This window comes from Leptidea sinapis, chromosome Z, assembly GCF_905404315.1.
Source record: "Leptidea sinapis chromosome Z, ilLepSina1.1, whole genome shotgun sequence".
Taxonomy (NCBI): domain Eukaryota; kingdom Metazoa; phylum Arthropoda; class Insecta; order Lepidoptera; family Pieridae; genus Leptidea; species Leptidea sinapis.
The window spans coordinates 11,810,239-11,833,672 of record NC_066312.1 but is presented as its reverse complement, the minus strand read 5'-3'; the positions used below and the strand labels follow the sequence as shown (position 1 = coordinate 11,833,672).

The 23,434-nt window shown below is 32.0% G+C and overlaps 1 protein-coding gene across 4 annotated transcripts in view; it reads right to left on the bottom strand.

Annotated features, from left to right (window-relative positions):
• Positions 1-23,434, bottom strand: part of LOC126979034 (uncharacterized) — a 160,146-nt gene that overhangs the window by 64,466 nt on the left and 72,246 nt on the right. For all 4 annotated transcript variants that reach the window (XM_050828204.1, XM_050828202.1, XM_050828205.1 and 1 more), the window contains one exon: positions 2,408-2,604. In XM_050828204.1, coding sequence (XP_050684161.1) covers positions 2,408-2,604 — 197 coding nt within the window. The remainder of the gene's footprint in view (positions 1-2,407; positions 2,605-23,434) is intronic.

Below are 23,434 nucleotides of genomic sequence, written 5' to 3'. Positions count from 1 at the left end.
CCAGCAACGAGATGCCGTACTACTATTGAAATTGTGTCAACAGAGTTTTGAGATTTCCCGTATTCATCTGTATAAGCATTTCTATTGTGCATCGCGTATAGCTAATTAACTTCAAGTGCTTATTTTTGTGTCAAGTGAAAATAATGTTTGAAATTATACAATAAAAATACGGACAAGTCTAATTCGTGCATTAGATTCTGTACTGATGAATTAATAACAACAACGACTTTAAATTAACTGATATCATACAGAAAAAGTAATTAAATAGTGCTAAATACACATTACCATATAAATTAATGATATTGGAAAATGTTGCGTTCACAAGTAATTATATTTTGTACAGAATGGATATCTCGTAAGATTAACTTGGCGGAAGGTTAAAAATGCATTTGTATGCAGTGGAATATCGAATTCATAATACGATTGAGTTACACGCTTGTTTACAGGATGTAAAAGGATAATCCTCATTCTTGATTTAGCACCAAATGTGATGAAGGAATAATGGGATAGTTTTTGCAGATTTGTTAATTACTTTTTACCAATCGGACAATCCAATGTTTGTCTATTTAAAAGGAGTGGGATAAGTGAGTAATGAGTGTATTCTTTCCTACAAGCTATTTAGTTTCTAAATTATAGGTCTGATGCAAACAATCACACCCACTATCATCAACCCGGGTCTGTGAAATACGACACTTCGACAGAATCGCAACTTTGCTGCGCTTTTGACTCTATCCTAAGCACAACTTTGATGAATTTTATAGCTTCTAATGTTACGACACGGTTATGGCCTATGGGTGACCCTTGAACATTATTTTGGATTAATTAAATCAACTTCTCGTACTAATTTTTTGACATAAAACTTACCTGTGAAAAGAAGAACTAAAAGACTAATAAATTCCGTCGAGTTTGCATATGATATATCTCAATAAGAATTTAAAAATAAATTGTGCCGGCAACAAAATATAATTTTCATGAGTACCAATTTTTACTACATAATAATTACTTTTACAGGTACGTGAAGAAATATGAATAACTCTAAGGTATTAAATAATCTAGGTATTCAAAATAACAAAGTTTTTAAACTAAATAGTTATCGAAACCGTTATCCCATAAAGAAATCTGTTTACGTTTACGTTCTGTGGAGAGCGCGGAAGCTGCCACTCAGCTATATATATCGTGTAACAGTCTTAAATCTGACTTTAATTCTTGTAACGCTAGAAATATCTGACGCTAAGCTCGCTCGTATAAAAGCTTCGCTTCAAAAAAGAGGAATCACAAGAGGGTTCCGGCATTTAAGGAAGCTGTTTCAAAGTACCCATGTTGTATCTTCCTAGAAATTCCATGCAAGGAAGCTCATCCACGGTTTGTATGTACGAGGCAGAAAGTTTCTTAATAACCGCACTGTGGAGGAGCGATATATCCAGATAGTGAGGATGAGTCAGAAATCAGGTTAAACAGCGCTTCGTTCATCAACTGATGGTACATCAAAGGCTCTCGGGTAATAATGCTATCCTTCCTTTGTGAGAGCCGGTTAAAAAAATGATGTCACCGGAGTGTAGCTGCTTTATGTCGTTGTTTGATGTGAACAAACGGTTTAATTAACATTCGAGGCAGATTTTTTGCAGTTTGTCTAAAAATGTACATTTGCGACAATAGCGAAAAGTCGAAGCTTTTTTTATATTCTTTCACTTCTTTTACGTCCAGGTCTGTTCATTTCTCATCACACTTATCAGCATTAATTTCTAATTCTTTTAATTAAAAATCCAGCCCACCGTTGTCAAATTTCGGCATCGCTAAACGTGGATATAATTACAGCACCAGCATTGTCTTCTTGTAATGAAAACTTTATTGTGTTCATTACTTAAGACTCAAGAGGATATCAGTTTCGAAAAAAAACAAATAAGAATAGGTTTAATATTTTCTATAATATTAAAATTAAGTACTTTTATTTCAAGTATTTTATATAGCAAATTAGATATTATATGTAATGTAAATAGTTCATTAAAATATATTGTCGCTGAAATCTGAAAATACAGCAAATTATTATAATGGTAAACACTCGCTTTCCATAATTTTAATTAATATTTGCAATAGGCTGACGCTGACGACCATGATACCAATCACCAATACTCTATGGACAGACGTGTGTTAAGATAGTTTTAACTCTTATAATGCTACCATTTTGGCCTACGCCAGCGCGTAAGGCGACAGGCTCTAACTGTAGCAATAATATATTGCAGACACATTATTTAAAATGAAATAAACAAAGCAGAGCACCTACTAATAAGTTAGCCCACGCTCAGTTATTGATGATTGATATAAATAAATGAGACGCGACAGTTAAACTTTAAAACAATTTATACATTATTACTTATAGATAAAAGAATAAGTATGATATTTAACGAACCCGATTCTGTTGTAAGAAGCAGTGCATAGCTTGTGTCACGTCGGCCGCGTGCATTGAATTATGGTATGGGTTGGTGCTATGGTAGCCCTCTTCGATCAGGGTGAAGAGTTTCCACGCATTGGCCACATCTAGCTTGAAGTGGGGAATCAATCCGTAGACGTGGAACAAATGCACGCACAGTACTGGCAGGCTGCGACCTGAAGAAATAATCATATGTTAGGCTCTAGTCAATTTATTAAATCCTTAGGGTACTGTCAGACATAAAGCGGTCAGAACTCGCCTCTTATATACGAGCGTGAATGCAGTGCTGTTTACCGACGCGATCGGTGCCTACTAAGGAATAGAAATACGATCACGGATTGAACGCGTGACCACTCGGTGTCTGATAATACCCTTAGTACTTAAAGAAAGTCGGAAAGCAACTGGTTGAACTTAGACGTACATGAATCACTCAGCAGACTACAAAGCTAACAAGAATAACATTATAGTAGATTTAAATTGATTTACATTTGACGACACATATAGTCAAGTGGTTAGTGACCCTGCCTACTGAGCTAGAGGTCCCCGATTCGAATCCCGGTAGGTGCATTTAGCACAGTACAGGACATTTTGTATGATAAATATAGATGTTTATTTCCGAGTCATGCATGTTTATGTGTATTTAAGTATGTATGATTCTATTAAATATATCGTTGTCTTGCATATCCCATAGTATAGACTATGCCTAGTTTGGGGCAAGATAATTTGTGTAAAAGTGTGTCAATATTTATTCATTTTAAATAAAACACTTTCTATATGATGAAAACGCGTGTTATTCTGTGTTTTTTATTATTAGACTTGCGTATTTACGCAAAAACTAATGTTACAACACAGTTACAATAACACGCGTTTTAATTCTTTAAAAGGCGTTTTATTTAAATGTGAAGTAGATTATATATACCAATGGAGTAAAGCACTGTAATAAGTCATAGGCCTCATATTGGATAGAGACCGTAGCGAGGGTCTCGTATAACTCGAGTTATGTAGAGTCAGAGCTCAGACTTTACTTAAGTAAGACTTAGCTCAGTGTGATAAGTGCTAAGTTGACTTTTGCATTGGGCTACCTTGGCTTAAGCTCAGCATAATTTCAGCTGTCAAATTACAATAAAAACGAAACCAAAGAAAAAAATATTTTCATTTGCATTAATTTGTAATGCGCTAAATTCAATGAAGGAATCGTACTCACAGTTAAAGCGTTTAAATATTTTTAAAGAGAGGGAAATCTCTCCGTCGTTTCACGGAGATAAACGTCGACTCAACTTTCAAGCCGAAAGCAACCGTTCGTTGTAATGAACTATTATGTTTTATTTTATGCGTTTGTCGAACCGAACATATAGTCTTCAAATGCACCCAATATAGAAAACATGGGCCATATATTATTATATTAAAAAAAATAATATTAAATGAATATAAAATTTATTTTCCGTGTATTTGACTAGAAACATAAATAAAATATTTATTTTATTTGAATATATAACAGGTATTGCTACGTTCTTTTTCAGACATTTTCATTCAACCCATTTATTTTATACCATAACTAAAAACTAAATACGTCATAAATCCTCGCGCGCCTTTATTTGCCGTCATGCCGTTTCCCGAACACGATCAGTTCGTGCCGGGTCCTCCCAGCGATAGGACGTTTTACATTTTCTCGCCGCTTGCTTGTAAACATCGACATCGTAAGCGACTCATTCTATTCAACTTTGTACCTATGCAAAATTGAATAAGTTTTCTTAAACACAATACATACACCAGGCAGAACTTAGTCACCTAACTATGCTTATACTCACTACATATTATAAAACAAAGTCCTCCTCCGCGTCTGTCTGTCTGTTCGCGATAAACTCAAAAACTACTGCACCGATTTTCATGCTGTTTTCACCAATGGATAGCGTGGATATTGATAATATGTTAAGTTTTTGTATACACTAACGATATTTGTTTTAGATGTCGGAAAAAAATAAGCCTTCAACGAAATAAGGGTATAAAATAATAATAAGGGAGCTTTCAACGAAAGCTCTGTGCAAACCATTTGAGATATACCAAAATAATGTATGTTGTAATTGTGTATCTCTTATTATTTAATTACCTCATAATATAAAATCATTCAGAAAAACGTTTTTGTTTCATTTATAACTCATTAACTTTAATTGCATATTTCTGATGGCTGTAGACTACATTATTCCCAAATACTTACAACATATTTTTTCTCTATTGACAGAACAGAGTCTGTTGGGTCAGTTAGTCATTTTAAAAAGTACAATTAAAAATAAAAAAGTAGTAAGTAAATAAGCTACATAAATCAAAGATAGAAATCGGATGCAGTTAAATAAGCATATTTTTTTTATGGAAATAAGGGACGAGACGAGGCTGACGTTCAGCTGATGGTAATTGATACGCCCTGCCCATTACAATGCAGTGCCACTCAGAATTCTTGAAAGACAATGGGTAGTCAATATTAATAATGATTTCAAGTTCAAATCTTTAGCACGTACAACCACTATTCTCAAGATAAACACTATCCCCCTTATGGCCTTATACCTATATTACCTTAGCGGCTGTTTAAAGTTAATGGTCCGTTAACTTTAAACAGCCGCTAAGGTGTGTTTTTCTCATTCTGACTTAGGTCATTAGAAGAAGACAGAGTGAGAATTAGCAATGCTTTAAGTTAGCAGACTATTATGAATAATCATGGGGGGTATGCAATCAGCTTAAAATCATAAGTCAACAAATCATTATGCAATCAAATTTACAGCTCTTAAGCCCGCTACCCGTAGATCACTACTAACGTTCTGTAGATTATCAAACTAAACCGTAATAAAACTTAAACAATATCGATAAGGTTACGAAGGGTAGAATTTGCCCTTAACTTACCACTTCTCATAATCATTTGCTTACCTTTACTAAAGTTCAGAACTTAAATTAACTCAAGAGTTTTACTAATAAATCTCAATCTAGTAAATTTAATTTTATAAAAACATTAAGACGGATCACAAGTAACAGTCTTCTTTAAATTCTTCTCGTCAATATTTCACTTCAAAAATTATTAAAGTAGATCATAGGTAACAGTCATCTCAGCACTCTCCTCGTCAGTATAGGATTTTTATCACTTAATATTACTCACTTAAACTTATAAATTCTTTATTGCCATACAAATCATTACAAATATAAAATGAACAATTAGGATACGCGATGAAACAAATGGCAAAAGGAAAAGGCTCAGCTTCACCTGACATGGAATCATGGATTTATGTTTCCATGCAGCGCCGTTTTTCAGCCATCCCCTCCTCCCTAAGGTGATGAGCGGGAGTGGATGTATTGTGGCTCCCCGATTACCTACTTAAGCTATGTTTTTTATAAAAAATAATATTAGAAAAAAAAAAGTGTCCTGATTACCGTTGCAAGTGTATGTAAGTGTGTGTGTATGTATGTGTGTGTTTGCGTATGTGCGTGAGTGTGAGCGTGTGTTTATGTCCGTACACAGAAAAATCAATTAGAAAATTTAAGAACAATCAAACGACAGACTAGCCTTCAATGAAATAGTCAATATATGAAACCATAAATTAAGTTTATTTTCTTGCACATAATGCATTATGTATTGAGATAACGGTGTGAAGGTCCCATTATTTATAATACATACAACGTATCTGCGACACTGGCCACTATTAAAACATGTTTAACGTTCATATGTCATAAATATTTGAATGATAATACAAATATAACAATAAATTATTAGCATTGGTATACTATTAGTAATAGTTATATTAATTAAGTATGAACGAACAAAGGATCTGATCAATTTAATTTTTATATTCATTTCATTTTAATAATCGATTTATAAATAATCGATTTCTAATCAGGGCTCTAAAGTTTAGGCATGCAAATTCGATTTATATTCTCACTGATGCTGAACGAAACATTGACAGTAAGGCTGAGACCTATACTATGAGAGCATACTTAGATTTTGTTCAGAATTTACTTACATAAAACTTAGTGAGTATATATAACCTTAGCATAATCTTTAATTTCGTTTTTATGGTCTTTTGAAATTATGCTGGGCTTTCGCTAAGACATTCGAATGCAAAAGCCAAGCTCGCGTGTTATTAGTTATTGTAACATTCAGCAAAATTTTACGTAAGTAAAGTCTAAGTACGCTCTATAGATCTCAAGATAAGTGCGGAGAATATTCGCGCAGTTGATTTTCTACATCCTTTTGTCTGTAAAATTTTAAGTACACAACCGATCAACATGAAGTTTTACACACGTTGTGACGGCTACCGAAGACTTTTAGAGAGTTCCCGAGGGAGCGCGACACGTATTTTAGGTCTGATTCACTTATAACGAATGGCGGCGAAATAAAGCTATAGACATATACATATATATATACTAGCTGACCCAGCAAACGTTGTATTGCCGGTATTAAAATCGCGATACAAAAGTAACTGTTGATCGTAGATGGGTGAAAATTTGAAGTAGTATGTATTTTTTAATGCCGACTCATAATCAAACAAATTTAAAAAAAAATGTCAAAAAATTAAAAAAACAAATTTGGCGTGGACTACCCTTAACATTTAGGGGGATGAAAAATAGATGTTGTCCGACTCTCAGACCTACCCAATATGCACTCAAAATTTCATGAGAATCGGTCAAGCCGTTTCTCAATAGAGGTAATCATTTCCTAAAGGGAAATCTGATATGCCCGTCGCGCAAATTTATGATTTCAATAATCAATACAATATATTTAAGGGTTTCGTATCTCCGAGAAAAAAATCTGGAAACAAAATAGGATAACTCATGTATCTCTATTCTCTACCAAACTATCCGGCTGTCAAGGAACATCTTATCCTAGGTCAATCACACCAGTAAGCTTTCGATTATATTTTAAACTATTAGTAATTGTTCAGGTGAAGATACGTACGTTAATATTTGTGTCCTGAAACAGATCTAGTGTCCGGGACGACGCTATGAATGACGGTTTGACACAAATTTGTTTTTACCTATACTGTTTGCTGGTAAACATGAATGACAAGTAATAAAATGAAAGAGTATACACTCGGTATTTCTAGTAACCTTTTGTGTCTCTTGTTCGACTTTAATTTCCTCTTCAGATGAAGAATAGAATTAGAGCAATTTGCAATCCTAATTAGATACTCTTATAATGAATAAATTATCACGCCATGACGTAATATTTACTCACATTTCTAGGTAGAAGAAGGGTAAAGATGGAAACCTCTGACAACGCCCGGTCCCACTTTTATGAAAATTTGGGACGAGACGAGCAATACTTTCAGTTGATGGTAATTGATACGCCTTGCCTATTACAATACAGTGCCGCTCAGGATTCTTGAAAAACCCAAAATTTTTCTCTCGTCACCTTGAGTCATAAGATGTTAAGTCTCATTTGCGCAGTAATTTCACTAGCTACGGCGCCCTTCAGTCCGAAACACAGTACTGCTTAACGGCAGAAAAGGCACCGTTGCGGTACCCATAAACTAGCCGGCATCCTGTGTAAAGGAGCCTCCCACTGGTAAATGCTCAAAAAAGAAGTAAGGTCTCTTCACGACCACGCTTCTGCCACGTCTCGGCCACTTCTCTGGTCTATGGGGATAGCTCTTTAATTTCAGACGAGCGATAGAGCTTACGTTTAAATTAACGAGGGTTTAACAGTGGGGTTTAACTACTAACCACTTTAAATTTATAAAAATTTAAACAAACATTTTAACTGACGAATTAAATGTTTAAATAGAAGTGGGCTATGGCGCTTGCCTCGCCTCGTATGCTAATATGTGCCAGGACACTTTATTAGTTCAGACACAATGTTTGTCGACACTACAAATTAATAAGCTTTCAAAACTTTATTTATAATGGTAGAGTGTTATAATGCTTTTAAATAAATCTAGCACTCTGTTTAGTTTCATTTTGTATTAAGGACTTCCGTAAATATTGATATTGTATTCCGTATTTCCCATTATGTTTAAAATTCTGCATCCCATATTTGCATCAGCAGATGAGAATGGTCGGGAAGGAATAAGGCTACAAAAGGCTAAGTGCTCGTTTATAGCACAGCGCAAAGAGGTCATTTATTGTATTATACATATAAGGGCAAAGGCCTCTGAGCGTTACAAGTTGTGTTGAAATATAGAACGACGTATTTCTTGCAACTGCTTTTTACAAGTTGAGCGATTACTGTATAATATAAAATATTGGCATTATTTTCTTTGATAGGGATTCGTTAAAGGATTATTATTTTATACATCTATATATATAAGAGATTTCCACGTATATAGTCACTCATCACGATATCTCTAGAACCATTAGAGCTAAAGACATGAAATTTGGTAGTAGGCTTTTACCGAGTAGAGGTCAGCTAAGAACGGCTTTTCCAAAATTCCATCCGCAAGAGTTTTTTTTTTATTATGAACAGAACAACGTCTGTCGGGTCAGCTAGTATTTTATAATTTCTTACAAATTAGCTTTATTATCGAAACATAATATGAATTATATATCGACGTCTGTTGGCTAATGCCATATATAATACGTCGGCCGACGTATTCAGTTCTTGGCAAAAATAAATAATGACAATTTACCAATAAATAATACTTAATCAATAAAATTGTATTCTTTTTAAAGTATAATATTAACATAAAATAAGTATTTTGGGAGCCACTTGACCAAGCGGTGTGACTCCTGCAAAAAATATTTAATCAGAGTAAGAAAAGTCCTGATGTGAACAAATAGCATATTATCAAAATCGTAGGGATCGTCTTAATTATTTTCTCTGCAACAATTAACAATTTATTTTTCAAATTTTCTATAAATTTTGCCATAAATCTTAATATTTATAAATTACGTGACACGTTGTTTGTCCACGATGGACTCCTAAACTAATGAACAGATTTTAATGCGGATTACTTCATGGAGTGCAGTTTGGTCCAACTTGAGAGATAGGATAGTTTTTATTTCGATTTGGGACCCATAATTATCTTTATTTTCAATATTTGTTTTGTATGGACTTATTTTCTATGAGAGAATTTAGTGACGCATGGTTTGACAGTACCACTGTGAAACAATATCATTATAACAACAGGGAGCATTTTTTACGAAATAATTCTTGACGTTTTGAAATATTATTGGTAAATTCCTATAAAACAGTATTTATTTTATTATTTACAGAACAACGTCTGTGGGGTTTAATGGACACAAATAATACCATATAATCATGGTTGTGCATCGGTTTTCTAGCAAGGCCTAACTGTAGATTACAGCCGTTTTCAATGACCTATCTATACTTAGTTTAACTTACTAGAGACAAATCAAACCTTTTACGCTTACTTACATTTCAATAACCTATCGACATAAAGCATTGTACTATAACTATATTGGACGTAACTATGGATAGATACGATCTTGTCATTAACGGTGACAGCAATGTATCCGTAACTAGAGATAAGTTAGTGAAAACGGCCGCTAATTAGTCGTAGTTGCGGTTTAGTCTGACAGTAGTCGGTTTTGAGATCTACATAGTATTGAAGTTGTTTGTGTTTTGCATATATAGTTTCCTGACCATTTGGTCAACCTTATACTTCAGTTTATTTCATTTTAGGTACAAGTAACTAATAATATTATAATAGTTAGAACTTTAAGATTTCATACCTCATAACGCGCAAGTGTTTGACGTTATACTCTCGTCATGTCAATTTTGTGGTCTTAAAAGTATCCGCATATAAAAAAACACAGGAATTAATAATTCTTATATGTTCTACAAAATTATTTTTAATACTACATTTCTTGTCACGGTAGCTCTTTGTTCTTTAACACTTATAGTGCTATATATATTTAGGCTCCCAACGAAGACACTGCTTAATTGCCTCAATGTTGTGCACAGCCCTGCATATAATCCATATGTGTACAGGTAATCCGAACACAACAAAAATGGAAGACATTCTATCCGTCAATCAAATAATTTGCCGATACGTCTTGTCACCATGGAGTTTCATTCTTTTTGATTATTAACAACATTTCCTGTGTTATTAATAAACGCGAAATAAAAACTTTTAAAACAAATTTTTAACTTTTTGTCTTACCTTTGTCACTACAGATCAACATGACACGGAGAAGTAATATTAAACTTGGAGTAACTTTACATCGCGTTTATTAATAACACATATATATAAATGGTACTATTATTTAATAAGCCTATAAATTGTAAAAACCGCAAGTGTAACAATAAAATGACTAAATTATGATTTGGAGGCAATATTTCCGTTAGGCGTTGTTAAAAATTTGCATACTAAATTACGCTAGACCAAGAAGCAAACACAATTAAGCTATTAATGCAAAACAGATGCTTTTACAATGTCTTATAACATTTTAATTTAAAATACGTTTTACTTAGATAAAAATATAATAAGTATATAATTCTATTTAGTTTAAAACCAAGCCTTATATAATATAAACACTCGCGAAATATAATTCAAAGAACATTTGGGGAAAAGTTATTTCCATTATTATATATAAAACAGGTGAATTCGTTGGACAATTTTATTATTTTTAACAAACGAGACACACTACTTATAGAAAATCAGTCAAATGTAAACCTTATACTAATAAATAAGCCTTTGTTTTATACATACATAAGTTTATATTTATGTATCCCGTAAACAACTCCAATGGTTTTGATTTGGATTTTTATTAAAAGAATCCAATGATTCTTTTAATAAAAATACACAAGGAAACACTATAAAATACAATGTATTTTAAAGTGTTTCCTGAAAAATCACAAAAATAAATTAATGCAATTTGACACAAAATTCAAGCATTAGGTATCTATCATTATTTATCTGATAAATTTGTGGTGAGTCTGTTCTAACTTAAAAATGGTATTAAAAAAACTATAATACTAAATATCTATATAAAAATCCCATCTCCGGGAGAATTAAAAGACATCGAGCATAGCTCGGGCTTTCAGTTATAAGGTGAATTTAAATGAGCTTTTTAGATTGTGTCAGCAGAGTTAATTTTTTATGCACAATATAATAATAATACTGACACACTTTTTACACAAATTATCTTGCCCCAAGTTAAGCATATATAGCCTGTGTTATGGGTTACAAGACAATGATATATTTAATACAATATACTTACTTAAACATACATAAATACAGTTAAACATCCATGACTCGGAAACAAACATCCATATTCGTCATATAAATGCTTGCACCTACCGGGATTCGAACCCGGGACCTATAGCTTAGTAGGTAGGATCGCTAACCACTCGGCTATACAGGTCGGCTATATATGTGCTAGAGATAACTCAACCATAATAAATAATTAATTAGTTTATTCTTCTGTAGCAAGTCCTTATAACATCTTCAATCGTTTAGTACTTTATTTTCTTATATTTATCTTATTATTGTGGTTAATAAAAACTTCAAGAATAATAGAAATGATTCATTAATTATAATTTTATATTAAAATGTTATTTGTTTTAGCTTTGTATGCTTCCTTTCCATGAAAACTTTCACTATGTCAAATCTCACACTCCCGCAAACGGATCTATAAGGGGTGTCAGGATTCAGTCATTTAGGCATTAATATAAAATATTTACTATGATCATTGCGTAGTAAGAAAAGAACCCTGAAATAATCATTAGCAATGTTTCATAGAACAAAGACCTAAAGTGGCAAGTCATCTTATTAGTCAACTTTTCAATGCTAAATGATAATAGGAGTAATAAATTTGTTAAGCACGCCACTAAAATACATTACAATTAGACAGAAATAAGTAAGATATTCTAAATTAGCTACCTATATATTTAAGTAGGCATAATATGCACGTAAGGAGCTTATAGCATGCTTCTGAAATACTTAAATATAACTAGCAAACCACAAAATGTGCTCTCATTGTAATTGACAGACTTAAATTCTATCATTAAACGACTTAAAATGCTCACGCTCTTTTCTAAGAACTTAGACTTCAACAAGACAGTCGTACCTACTCAGTGTAACAAAAACAACGAGATTTCAGTAAAATGAAATTGAAAGTGTTACTACAGTTCAGATCATTATCGTTATAATAAATAGTTATTATCAGTTTACAAAATCGTAGTGTATCGATTTTAGATGGAATTTTGGAAGTTTTACTTCGTTTGGCGCGTTAGGGATTTTTTTACAGTGAATGTATACGATGCTTGCGCATGCGTCACGTAAATTCGACACCCTGACGTTTGTTGGTCAACTACATACTTAAACTTATTTTCTCTTGGGCCACATTCAGAATTTACTTGTGCTGCGCGGGCCGCTACATAAATCTGTTTGTTTAGGTGTTAATAAAAAATCTATTATATCATTGTTTTTTTTTTTATTATATTAGTGAGAACGATGCTATTGGGAAACATTTTTTAACTATTACCTATATCTAGATCTGGCTTGTAATTGCTGCACGCTACCCTTTATATGTCATCGAGATGAGAATCCCTTAGTCGGGTTCTATATACATTCGTTCTTTGCATATTTCATTTTGGAATAAGATGTTAAGTTTCTCAGTTATTCCCTTTAGGAAAAGTGTCGTTGAATGCCTTGTGTGTTGTGGTAAAATGACGAGCAACATAATATTTTTTTATTATAACATTTTCACAACATATTAAACAAGTTGCTGTACCTACTGCTTTTATTCGACATAACAAAATAGTCTGTGCCGTTGTGGTACCCATAATCTAGCCGGCATCCTGTGCACAGGTGCCACTTGTATATATATTTCTACAAAAGTAAATAGCACGAGATATAAAAGGTTTTTCTCAATAATTAAATATAACTAAAACTAGAAAGTAAAAAAGTCGTCGTCCACAAAGATTCATTTTAAACTGTTTTGTGAACACACTCGTGATAGAAGATTTAAGTAAAAATGAGGTCATTACTCATTTAGAGCGACGTTGAGGAATTCGATATGCAGCTTTTAAAAGTAGCACAATTTAAGCGAGAGTACATGATATACTCTCATAGATTACAAGTTGTAGAGCGTTTAGTTGCAAGTACCTAGGCGCCTTCATATGTTGTAACAAATTCTCACTGGGAAAAACGATTCGATAACATTTGCCACGTTATAAAAACGTATACGTACGTTTGTACGTATATACAGAATGTTTGCTCTCCAAAACTCAAGATCTAATGATGTATATATGTACAATGTTCCTCTAGAACTTACAAATTCAGAATAAAATAAATCTTGGCACAAACTGAGTAAGTTAGACATCACCTAATTTCTTCTAAATTGTAACAACTTCTACATTTGCATTATGTTAGATTTATTTATTTTTTTGTATGATTCTAAGATCTTCAATTTTGTTAACTGGTTGTTTGCTACTAAGTGTAATTTAAGTGTAAATTTAAATATTAAGTGTACTCAGTGAAACTGTGTAAGGAGACTTATTTCTATTTTCACTATATCTATTTTATGTTTAAGAAAGTATGTAATGTGAAACAAATTTGTTTCCAAATAAATAAATAAGACTTGTCTTGAAGTTAAGCCATTAAATTCGAACTAAAGTACTTATTTTTAATAAAACCTGATGTATCTTAAGTGTAACTTTAACGTTAACTTAAGCTGTGGCATCCTACCTCCTAACTTAACTATTTAAATGAATTAAAGCTCAGAAACCGAAAAGTAGCGTAAATGGTACGACCATTTTTATTTTTATTTCATTTAGCTGATATACTCGTAATAGCTAAATTTTAGAGGTTCAGTTATATGAAAATGCTGTGGTTTGTAAGATTTGTCGAAACAGACAAGTTAATATATAGTCAAAAATTTCAAGAAATTCGTTTACTCGTATTAATATTCATATGAATTTCGATAAAAATTTTCATAAAAAAGTAACAACTCCGTACATCCATAAAAAAGTAATATTTAACTTTTTGGTGTTTAAGAAAAGTTAAATATAAAAATTACAAAATTCAACATTTAATTAATTAAATAATGCTAATACGACATATAATCGTCTCGGGAATTATTTATAACTGCAAATATGTATTTTTAGTAACATCGCTTAACTATTTATTGTCCTCATTAAGCATCATATCAGCAACAGGAATAAATTAGTATTTAATTTATCAGCTTAACCTCTTTCGCTCCACGTTTTAATGCAGGCGTCCTAGAAACTGAGTTTAAAGAAGAAAAAATATTTATATTATTATCTCTACTTTAATTTATCATTTCTGGTCGTATCAGCATAATTAAAATAATATTAACATAACATAATTATAAATAACAAAAAACTTCTTCGTTATCACAGTTAGAGTATGCCTGTATGCCAAAAGATTAAAATCACTATTATATAAGGTTAAATTAAGGAATAAAGTTGAAAAAAATACTAACCATATTATAATGCAATTTTCAGTTCTGTTATAAATGCAGAGACTAATGGAACTATTTACTCAAACATTCGTGAATAATAATCGAAAATATGGAAACTTTATCGTAAGATTTCATCCAATAACAAAACCATATCTCATTCACACCCATCGAAAATAAATTTGTTATTCAAATGTCTATATTTTTAAATATAACGTTGAGATTGAGAGATTAAGATTGTTAGAAGCTATCTGCGACAAGTCTTAAGAGTACACCATTATGCATACATTTAATATACCCTCACTGATTGTCTGTTATACCCAATATATATCGGATACAACGCGATAATACAATCGGCATTTGATTGTTAAAGATAGACAAAAATCCCTGCACTTAAATTTTTATTAAAATATGATAAAATGGTGCCTCAGATAAAGTATTCTGTCAACTGTGAGAAAACATAGCAATAACATTTCTGTGACAGACAATACATATCGTGGAAATTATAACGGGCAATAGCAAGTATTATTCACGCTTCGTCAAAAATGATCACTTTGATCCAAGCACTGTTATATAGCAGATAATTTTATATATTAATAACTAGCGGACCCGACCGACGTTGTATTGTTTTAAATTTGAAAATATTAAACTATTTTGTATAAGTTTGAATATAGTATTGAATAAGTCTTCAATCGAGTCGACCAGTGCCGAAGCCTTTGAAAATGATAAAAAAAAACAAAATAATAGTAGGATGAAACCCATTGGAAAAGGACGAGAATATAACAAAAATCAAAGGAAATATAGATTACGGGCGATCTGAGGTCGGGAAGTGGAAAAAGGGGGTGTTTTAGGGTAAGAAATAGTTTATCTCAAAATGGCAAAAAGTTAAGTGGCAAAGTTGTAGGTAATAAAGAGATCTATAACTTTTGTATATACACTTTTTTCACATAACCTCAAAGTTTATGTGAAAAATTCAAAAAACCAAGTTTTTGGTTTTATATATTTTTATCTTTTACAAAAAAAAATTCTTTCACGAAATATTGTAAAAAGTTACCTTTTTATGTCCAAAATACACTGTAATTTATTTGAATTGAAATATTTATTTTTTCACCTTATTTTGACTCAAATATTGGAAAAGATCCCTTATTTTCAATCAAAAATTCACCCGTCAAAATATCAGCTTTTTTCAAAAAGTTTATGTGCTTTCTATTCGTTGAAATCTTTCCTTTCCAATGGTGAAAAAAAATATAAATTACAATGTTCGGAAAATTTATGGCCATCAAAAGGCATTTCATAAAGAATTTTTCACATAAACTTTGAGGTTATGTGAAAAAAGTGAATATACAAAAATTGTAGATATCTTTATTACCTACAACTTTGCCAATTAACTTTTTGCCATAAGACTTGTAGTTTTGCCAGAAATCGAGATAAACCGTTTTTTACCCTAAAACACCCCCCCTTTTCCACTTCCCGACCTCAGATAGCCCGTAATTTATTTTTGTTATATGCTCGTCCTTTACCAATGGGTTTCATCCTACTATTATTTTTTTTGGTTTCAAAAATTATCGACCCTGGTCATTTATACCTCCTGAGAAATTTAGAAAGATATAAAAATTCTAATTAGTTATTCATTTTAAACTATTCTTTCAATTTGATTTTGGAACGACGGGGGACACATCAACGGTGTTGTTTTTATTTAATTCCGAGCATTTTTATATTTATTCACCTTTTAAACCTTCTCTGGACTTCCACAAATAATTCAAGACCAAAATTAGTCAAATCGGCCTAGCCGTTCTCGAGTTTTAGCGAGACTTACGTACAGCAATTCATTTTTACATATATAGATGGCTCAAAGAATATTTTCGTACAAATATGGTGCAGAAAACTCGAACGAATAACATTATTACATGTTTTGCAAATAAAAAATTGTCAATAATTTTTATAAGAAAATGAAGGCGTTGGAGCGCATGAATGACCCGTCTGCAGCTTGGAATTTATTATGTATTAAGAGTTCTTTAAAAATACGAACGAATAAACTTACCACTGCTAATAACAAAATAGCAGACCAACACTTTTGTTGATTTCTTTCATTGGATGGGTCTGGGTCCAAATAATGGAAAATATTCCGATCAGCAATAAAATATGAAAATCTAAAATATATTATTGATCAAAAATATTCTAACACATATATAATACGGTCTTGCAAACTATCGATATGTACATATGTAACTTGGGCTGTAATATACAATAGAGAAATAGATGTAACCAGCTCATTCAATCCATTTTAATATCATCTGTGTTTAAAAGCGAAGTTTCATTGTACAAATGCACTCAATCCGAGGGTACGCGTATTGCGATTGAGAAAATCCTGATTTAACGTGTCATGAGACGAACTATGAAAGGCGTGAAGCATTGCGCCCTGAACTAAGCACATAAGCCCTTAATAGGATTTCATATAGCAAAACTAAAATGCAATTTCACTTCATAAAGATGATGGCGCGACACTGAACAATTGAGCGCAGTTATATAGCGAATTTGTAGGTATTGTTCGTGCCAAAAATCTTAAAGTTTGCAGAAAAAATGCTGCTGTTTTGTCTATAAAATTCTATCGCCTATACAATGACGTAGATTTTATTCCAAAATAATTATCCAATATAGATCTAGGTCGACATAGAAATTAAGATAAGTCGCATTCAGAAAGTCTTTTCACCATGATAAAATACTGTAAATATAAAAACCCTGCTTCTGTTGTAGTTTAATACATATAATTACATATTATATAATTTTGAAATAAATATATACTTTTCATATTATATAGGTAATTCACAGAAATAAATGTTTATTCGAATTTTTAAAAAGGTTAGCAATTTTCGTTAAATGTTCTATAAAGTCCTCTTCAAGCCAGAAAACAACAGTAGCCTCATATTATACAAAATAAATTATACAAAGCTCTATTAGACCTTACAAAAATATAATTTAACAGAGACTAATAATGCCATTGAAAAGTAATTTTACGTAGATCGATCCCCAAAGATAGATAATTAAGAAAGCAGCCCGCATTAGCATCGATAATAAGTTGTAAATTTATTCGATCGATCTTAAACAAGTAATAAAGAACGCTATTAATGTGTTGATTAAGACCGAGAAAGGTTTAGATAGAACGGTGCATATATTAACCTATATATATTCAAATTAGTACAAACTTATGTCCTAAATTCAACGCATATAATTCGAAAACATAATATAGTCAGGGGCTGTATACTTTATAGGCAATTAGGCAGTGCCCAACTCGTTAAAAACCAACACATTTCTAAATGTCCGAATGAATTGCGAACACCCGAAATTTTGAGACTAGACGAGGAGTGTTTTCAAGGTGGGTCCATAGGACAAAATGTAAGTATTCTTAAAGCTCTCGGGAAGCCCATTAGATTGAAGGAAGTTTCGTGAAGGACGCCTCTTCAAAAAGGTTAGTGTGTTATATCCAGACAAACTACCTGCAAAACTTTTTAAAAACATTCATTAAATTTATTATTTACAAATTGTTACAAAAAATGCAGAGACCAGCTTTATATTTGGTATTTTGTTAACCAAACCATCCCATCTCAAATTCTATCGGCAATTTGTGTGTAAAGAGGATAAAATATAAAATCGACAAGGGTTTGACATTGAGTTACAAATTTCAACGATCACATAAAATCTTCGGTCGTAATTAAAATCAATTGGTTTTTAGATATTTGTTAAAAAATGAGTCACTCCATCTGAACATTCGTGTAGCTGTACGCAATCAATAATGATATTATAAGATATATCGATTAGGTCTCGAGTTCAAGTGTTTCTCAATACATTCAACATATTTGCCTCTTGTATTGTGATAAGATACAGTATGATTATATCTGTTCACTAGCTAAGCCCGGACATGCATCGCTGTCATACACATATGAGAATATTAATCATTTATGATAATACAGAATACAACAGATAAAAATCTATTAACTGTTAAGTTTGTAGCTTTTCAAACATATTCCAGTAAACAATAACACCTTCATATCATGACATAAAATAATCTATACAAATATCTATACATATAAATAAGTGTCTGTTTGTAATCTAATTGACGCCAATGGGCCCCCAAATCAGCATAGTTGTGGTTTCGAGAATCCATAACGCTGGTCTTCCGTGGAAACCCAGAAAATACAGAAAATACTTAAAATATTATAGTAAAATTTTTAAATGTTAGATATTTGGTTCATTTATTGAAAGTCGGCATGAGGTACATATAATAGACATGAACCGAGAACGGGAAAAAGAAACTCGTCAGGCTATAGAAAATAAAAAAAATCTATTGCATAATGTATAACTATAGATCAGCGACTCATACACCGCTACAGGATTTGAGAAAACTCAATGTTTCAGGCCAAGAATCGAACCTGAAACCAATATCTAATTTTCAACTACTGATAGGGCTGAGCGTATATAGAATAAACAATAAGCAATGTTTATAACATTACATAGTCTTCAAATATTTTCGCATATTATAACTTTATTCTTATCTCTACAGAATATAATATGATTGATGTTATAATTATTAGTCCAAAAAATTTAAAACAATATGTTCATTCGTTCTTAACAATATGTTTATGAGTATTATCCTGTTGCATATTGCGACGCTCCTTAAACTAAACAAACTAAATGGCGAAGCAATTCTGGCATTCAATTTATTTAAAAATACTTCTATACAAATATTTCTAAAAGTCCGACAAGGCTTCTTTGATTCCTCTGGTATTGCGATTGAATGTGGATAGCGGTGATCACGTAACTTCAGGTGACCCGTAAGCTCGTTTGTCCTCCATAACAAAAAAAAACTTCAAAATTTTAACAAGTTAAATAGGCGAAGTTAATCCATAACTATAATTAACTAATCTGGATGTTGTTGTTTGTCTTACAGACAATGCGATAGCATTCCGGATATGCCGATAGATCTAACGAACCCGTTGATTAAACGGTATTAGTATTTAACTTGCAAGCATCGAGTTACGTGAAAGCTACACTAATGGTATATTAGGCCGGACATTTAGATACTATAGCAGTATATCATATACATAGGTACATTTTACATGAAAAGTATAATCTATATATATAAGAAAGAATGTATGTATGTATTACGTTATTCAAAAGAATTGTTAAAAACGTTTGTGTAGTAAAGGTTACTATAACATAAATGACTTTCTTAATGATACTACAGATTGGGAATGGAGTGACCGCCCTCAGGCTATTAAATAATAAGTTTAATTGTACAATATTACTTTTTAATCATATTCATTCGATGAAAAAAAAGCCCGATGAGTTTGTTGCGCCCATTCTTCTCAGGTCTGAGGCATTCATTTTGGAATGGGTGGTAGCTTTTGACTTTCAATAAGTGATGTCATTTGTATGTTCCCTAATAACTCCTAAACTATTCAACCGATCTCAATGAAATCTTTTGTAATAGATTACTAGAAGCTCAAGTAAGGTTCCCATATATAATTTACATGGCAAAACAACGTTTGCCAGGTCAGCTAGTGAGTAATAAATTAATGTAACAAGGCATTATTTTGCTGTAATGATTCAATTTAAAACATAATTATATACTACGAGAGTACTCTCTATCTAGCGTTTGGCGAGTTAACAACTCGTGTCGATTAGTTTTTTTTTAGCGAAATTACATTAAAGATTACCATTTATAAAGAGGAAAGTATTATCGTCGAAAAAAAAATACTTTACAATTTGTTGCTAATTTAAATGAAACTTCCTGAGCGAACGAACATCAAAACGGACATCAACGGGTAGTTACTACTGCTAGTTTAATATAAACTACAGTCGCTTCAATATGGAGAGGAAAAAGCTTGCATCAATATGAGATTCCGTAAACAAACTTCATATATGTATCTGCTATAAAAATAATATCCTTCTATGATCTGATGTATGAGCATGGAAAATGTGTGTGAAAAACTGTGCTTTGGGGGCTTCATGAGGTACGCAAAATTATACTGAGAGTTTCTTGTCCATCAAAGCGTTATTATCTCCGATAAAGTGTGTGGACGTGGTAGTGATTTAATTGACAACAAATGAATGAAACTTTGAATAAATATCTCACTCATCATCATCATCATCATTTCAACCGAAAAACTTCAACAGCTGGACAAAGGCTTCCATCAAAGTCCGGTCCTGCGCGGCTCTCATCCAACCTATTCCGGCGATCTTAATTAAATTATACCCTCTACCTTGTCAGAGACGTATCAACACTGAGTCTTCCAGTACGACCACGTCGTTATTTGAGGACTTTACTACCTCTTATCAACTATTTATTAAGTCTTATTAACGGAATAAATACGATAATTAGAGTTTTTAGAATTTCATCCTTCGGTTTTCATTTATATACTAGACACGTAAGAAGTAATATTCAGGTTTACTTTTACGAATTCGTATCTCTACAAAAACAATACCTCACAAGTTGATTTCGTTGTCCGTTTGTCCGTTAGTTCAAATATTTTTATTTTCAATAACGCGAGGATGCCAATCAAAATACATCAAGCTGAAATGTTTTTATAGTAACTGATACGAAAAGCGATTATTCTAAATTTAAATTGAAACAAAGCGATACAAAATGAAGTACGGCTGGAAGCAACTTTGTATCTTCTATAGAGACCACTCTAATACACGTCGCGGAAAGGGTTAAAATAAATCTTGTTCACTTTAACCCTTCCAAGACTGAAGTTGCGCTTGAACCACCAGCTACGAAACCCTATTGGTCGCATCTCTCCTCTTGACGCTTTGCCTTATATCGAAATATAGATGCAGAAATTGTCAGGAAAAACGTGTACACTCACCATGCTGGGAATGCTCCTGTAATTCCTCTGACATTACATCACTTAACATCAGGTATCAGATGATCCATGAGGTCATACGCTTGTTTGGTCTTCTAAACCCATTAAAAAGGACTTAGACTTTAGTACCATTTTACTAGAATTAAGTACCATTGCTTATTTTTTGAATGCATAATTAATATAAAGAAAAGACGTAGTCTAAATCGGAGTCAAATTATTGGCAAATTATGGCAGTTTTGTCAAAAGAAACCTGAGTTTGTTAATGTCTACATTTTATAACACTTGCTCAATTACTTTACCATACTTACAAAGCTCATATTCTAAAAACCAATCCACATCACACATCCATGGCAAGACGCGACTTTTGCAAATATGTAACTCTGAATACTAATTTGATTCCGATGATAAATTTCGTACATCGTATGTACGTGATGCGGGTACTAAGAGTACAACTATGCAATTTGTACACTTATGACATGTTACAAGCAATATCGTAAAGGTATAGTATCTGTACATGCAAAATATATACTTGTACACAAAAACTACAAATAAATCATTGTATTTATAAAAAGAGTCTGTTCTGCACATCATACTACATATTTGATGAATATGAAATATTTTTAGAAAGTATTTGGTTCAACATATTAATGTATTATCAATAAATTTACCCATACGTAAAACATGAAAGAAAATGATCGTTACAGCTATATAAATTATAATAGAAGCAATTTAATAGAGTTTAATCAATTGGATTAACAACATTTTTCAAAGTCAAAGTCAAATAAACTTTATTAAATTAAGCTTAAACTAAGCGCTTTTGAATCGTCACAACAAATAATTCTTTTAAATTACTGAATTAACCATATGTTCGTAAAAAGTTGAGCTCGTGAGAAGAACATACAAGAAACTCAACGGCCACTCTTTTCAAATAGAGTATTTTGTAATTGTAGGTAGAAGCGATATCCCTACTATTATCGATGACTATTTTTAATACAGATAGAATCTTTACTGGTTTTATTTTTACCTATTTCCCTATTTATTATTGCCCAAGTCGTTTTTATTTTATTATTTGAAGAAACAATCTGATCGCGAATATAGACACGTTTTGCCTCTTCACAAACTTTTATAAATATTTTAGAATAGTTACGCGCATATTCCTTGAATACGGGGTCGTTGATCGAATTCCTAAGCTCATAGAGTTCATAGAGACGCGTTCTACTCATATGAATGCTTGCTGTAGCCCAGTCACCGATTTCATTAAAAATATCCATTAATTATTTATGCAATAAATTAAAAAAAAAATATAGAACATTTGATTTGAGCCAGATTGTTTTAGAATTTCATTATTATATTCAATAAGTTTTTGAGCAATATTAAACTGAAAACATCCTATTCGATTTTTTGCTGTGGGTCTACAAATAATTATATGATTCAGAGTTGTTTTTTTTTTAAATTAAATACAAATTTGTTGCCCACAGTGATCAGATGCCAGTGAATTTAATATTTTTTTTATCAAGATAGTTATGAATGAAGAAGTTATTCGTGTTGGACCATTAAAAGTGTTTATCATATCAAAACACCTAAAATGATTGACAATTTTTAATGAATTTCTTGATCTTACAAGCAAGTTTATATTGAAATCACCGTACACTATAATTAATTTATTACCTTAAAGTTTTTTCAATATTTTTTCCATAATAGGCTTAAATTCATCACAATCGCTATGTGGTAGTCTATAAACACATACCACGGATTAGGATTTAAATTTAAATCCATA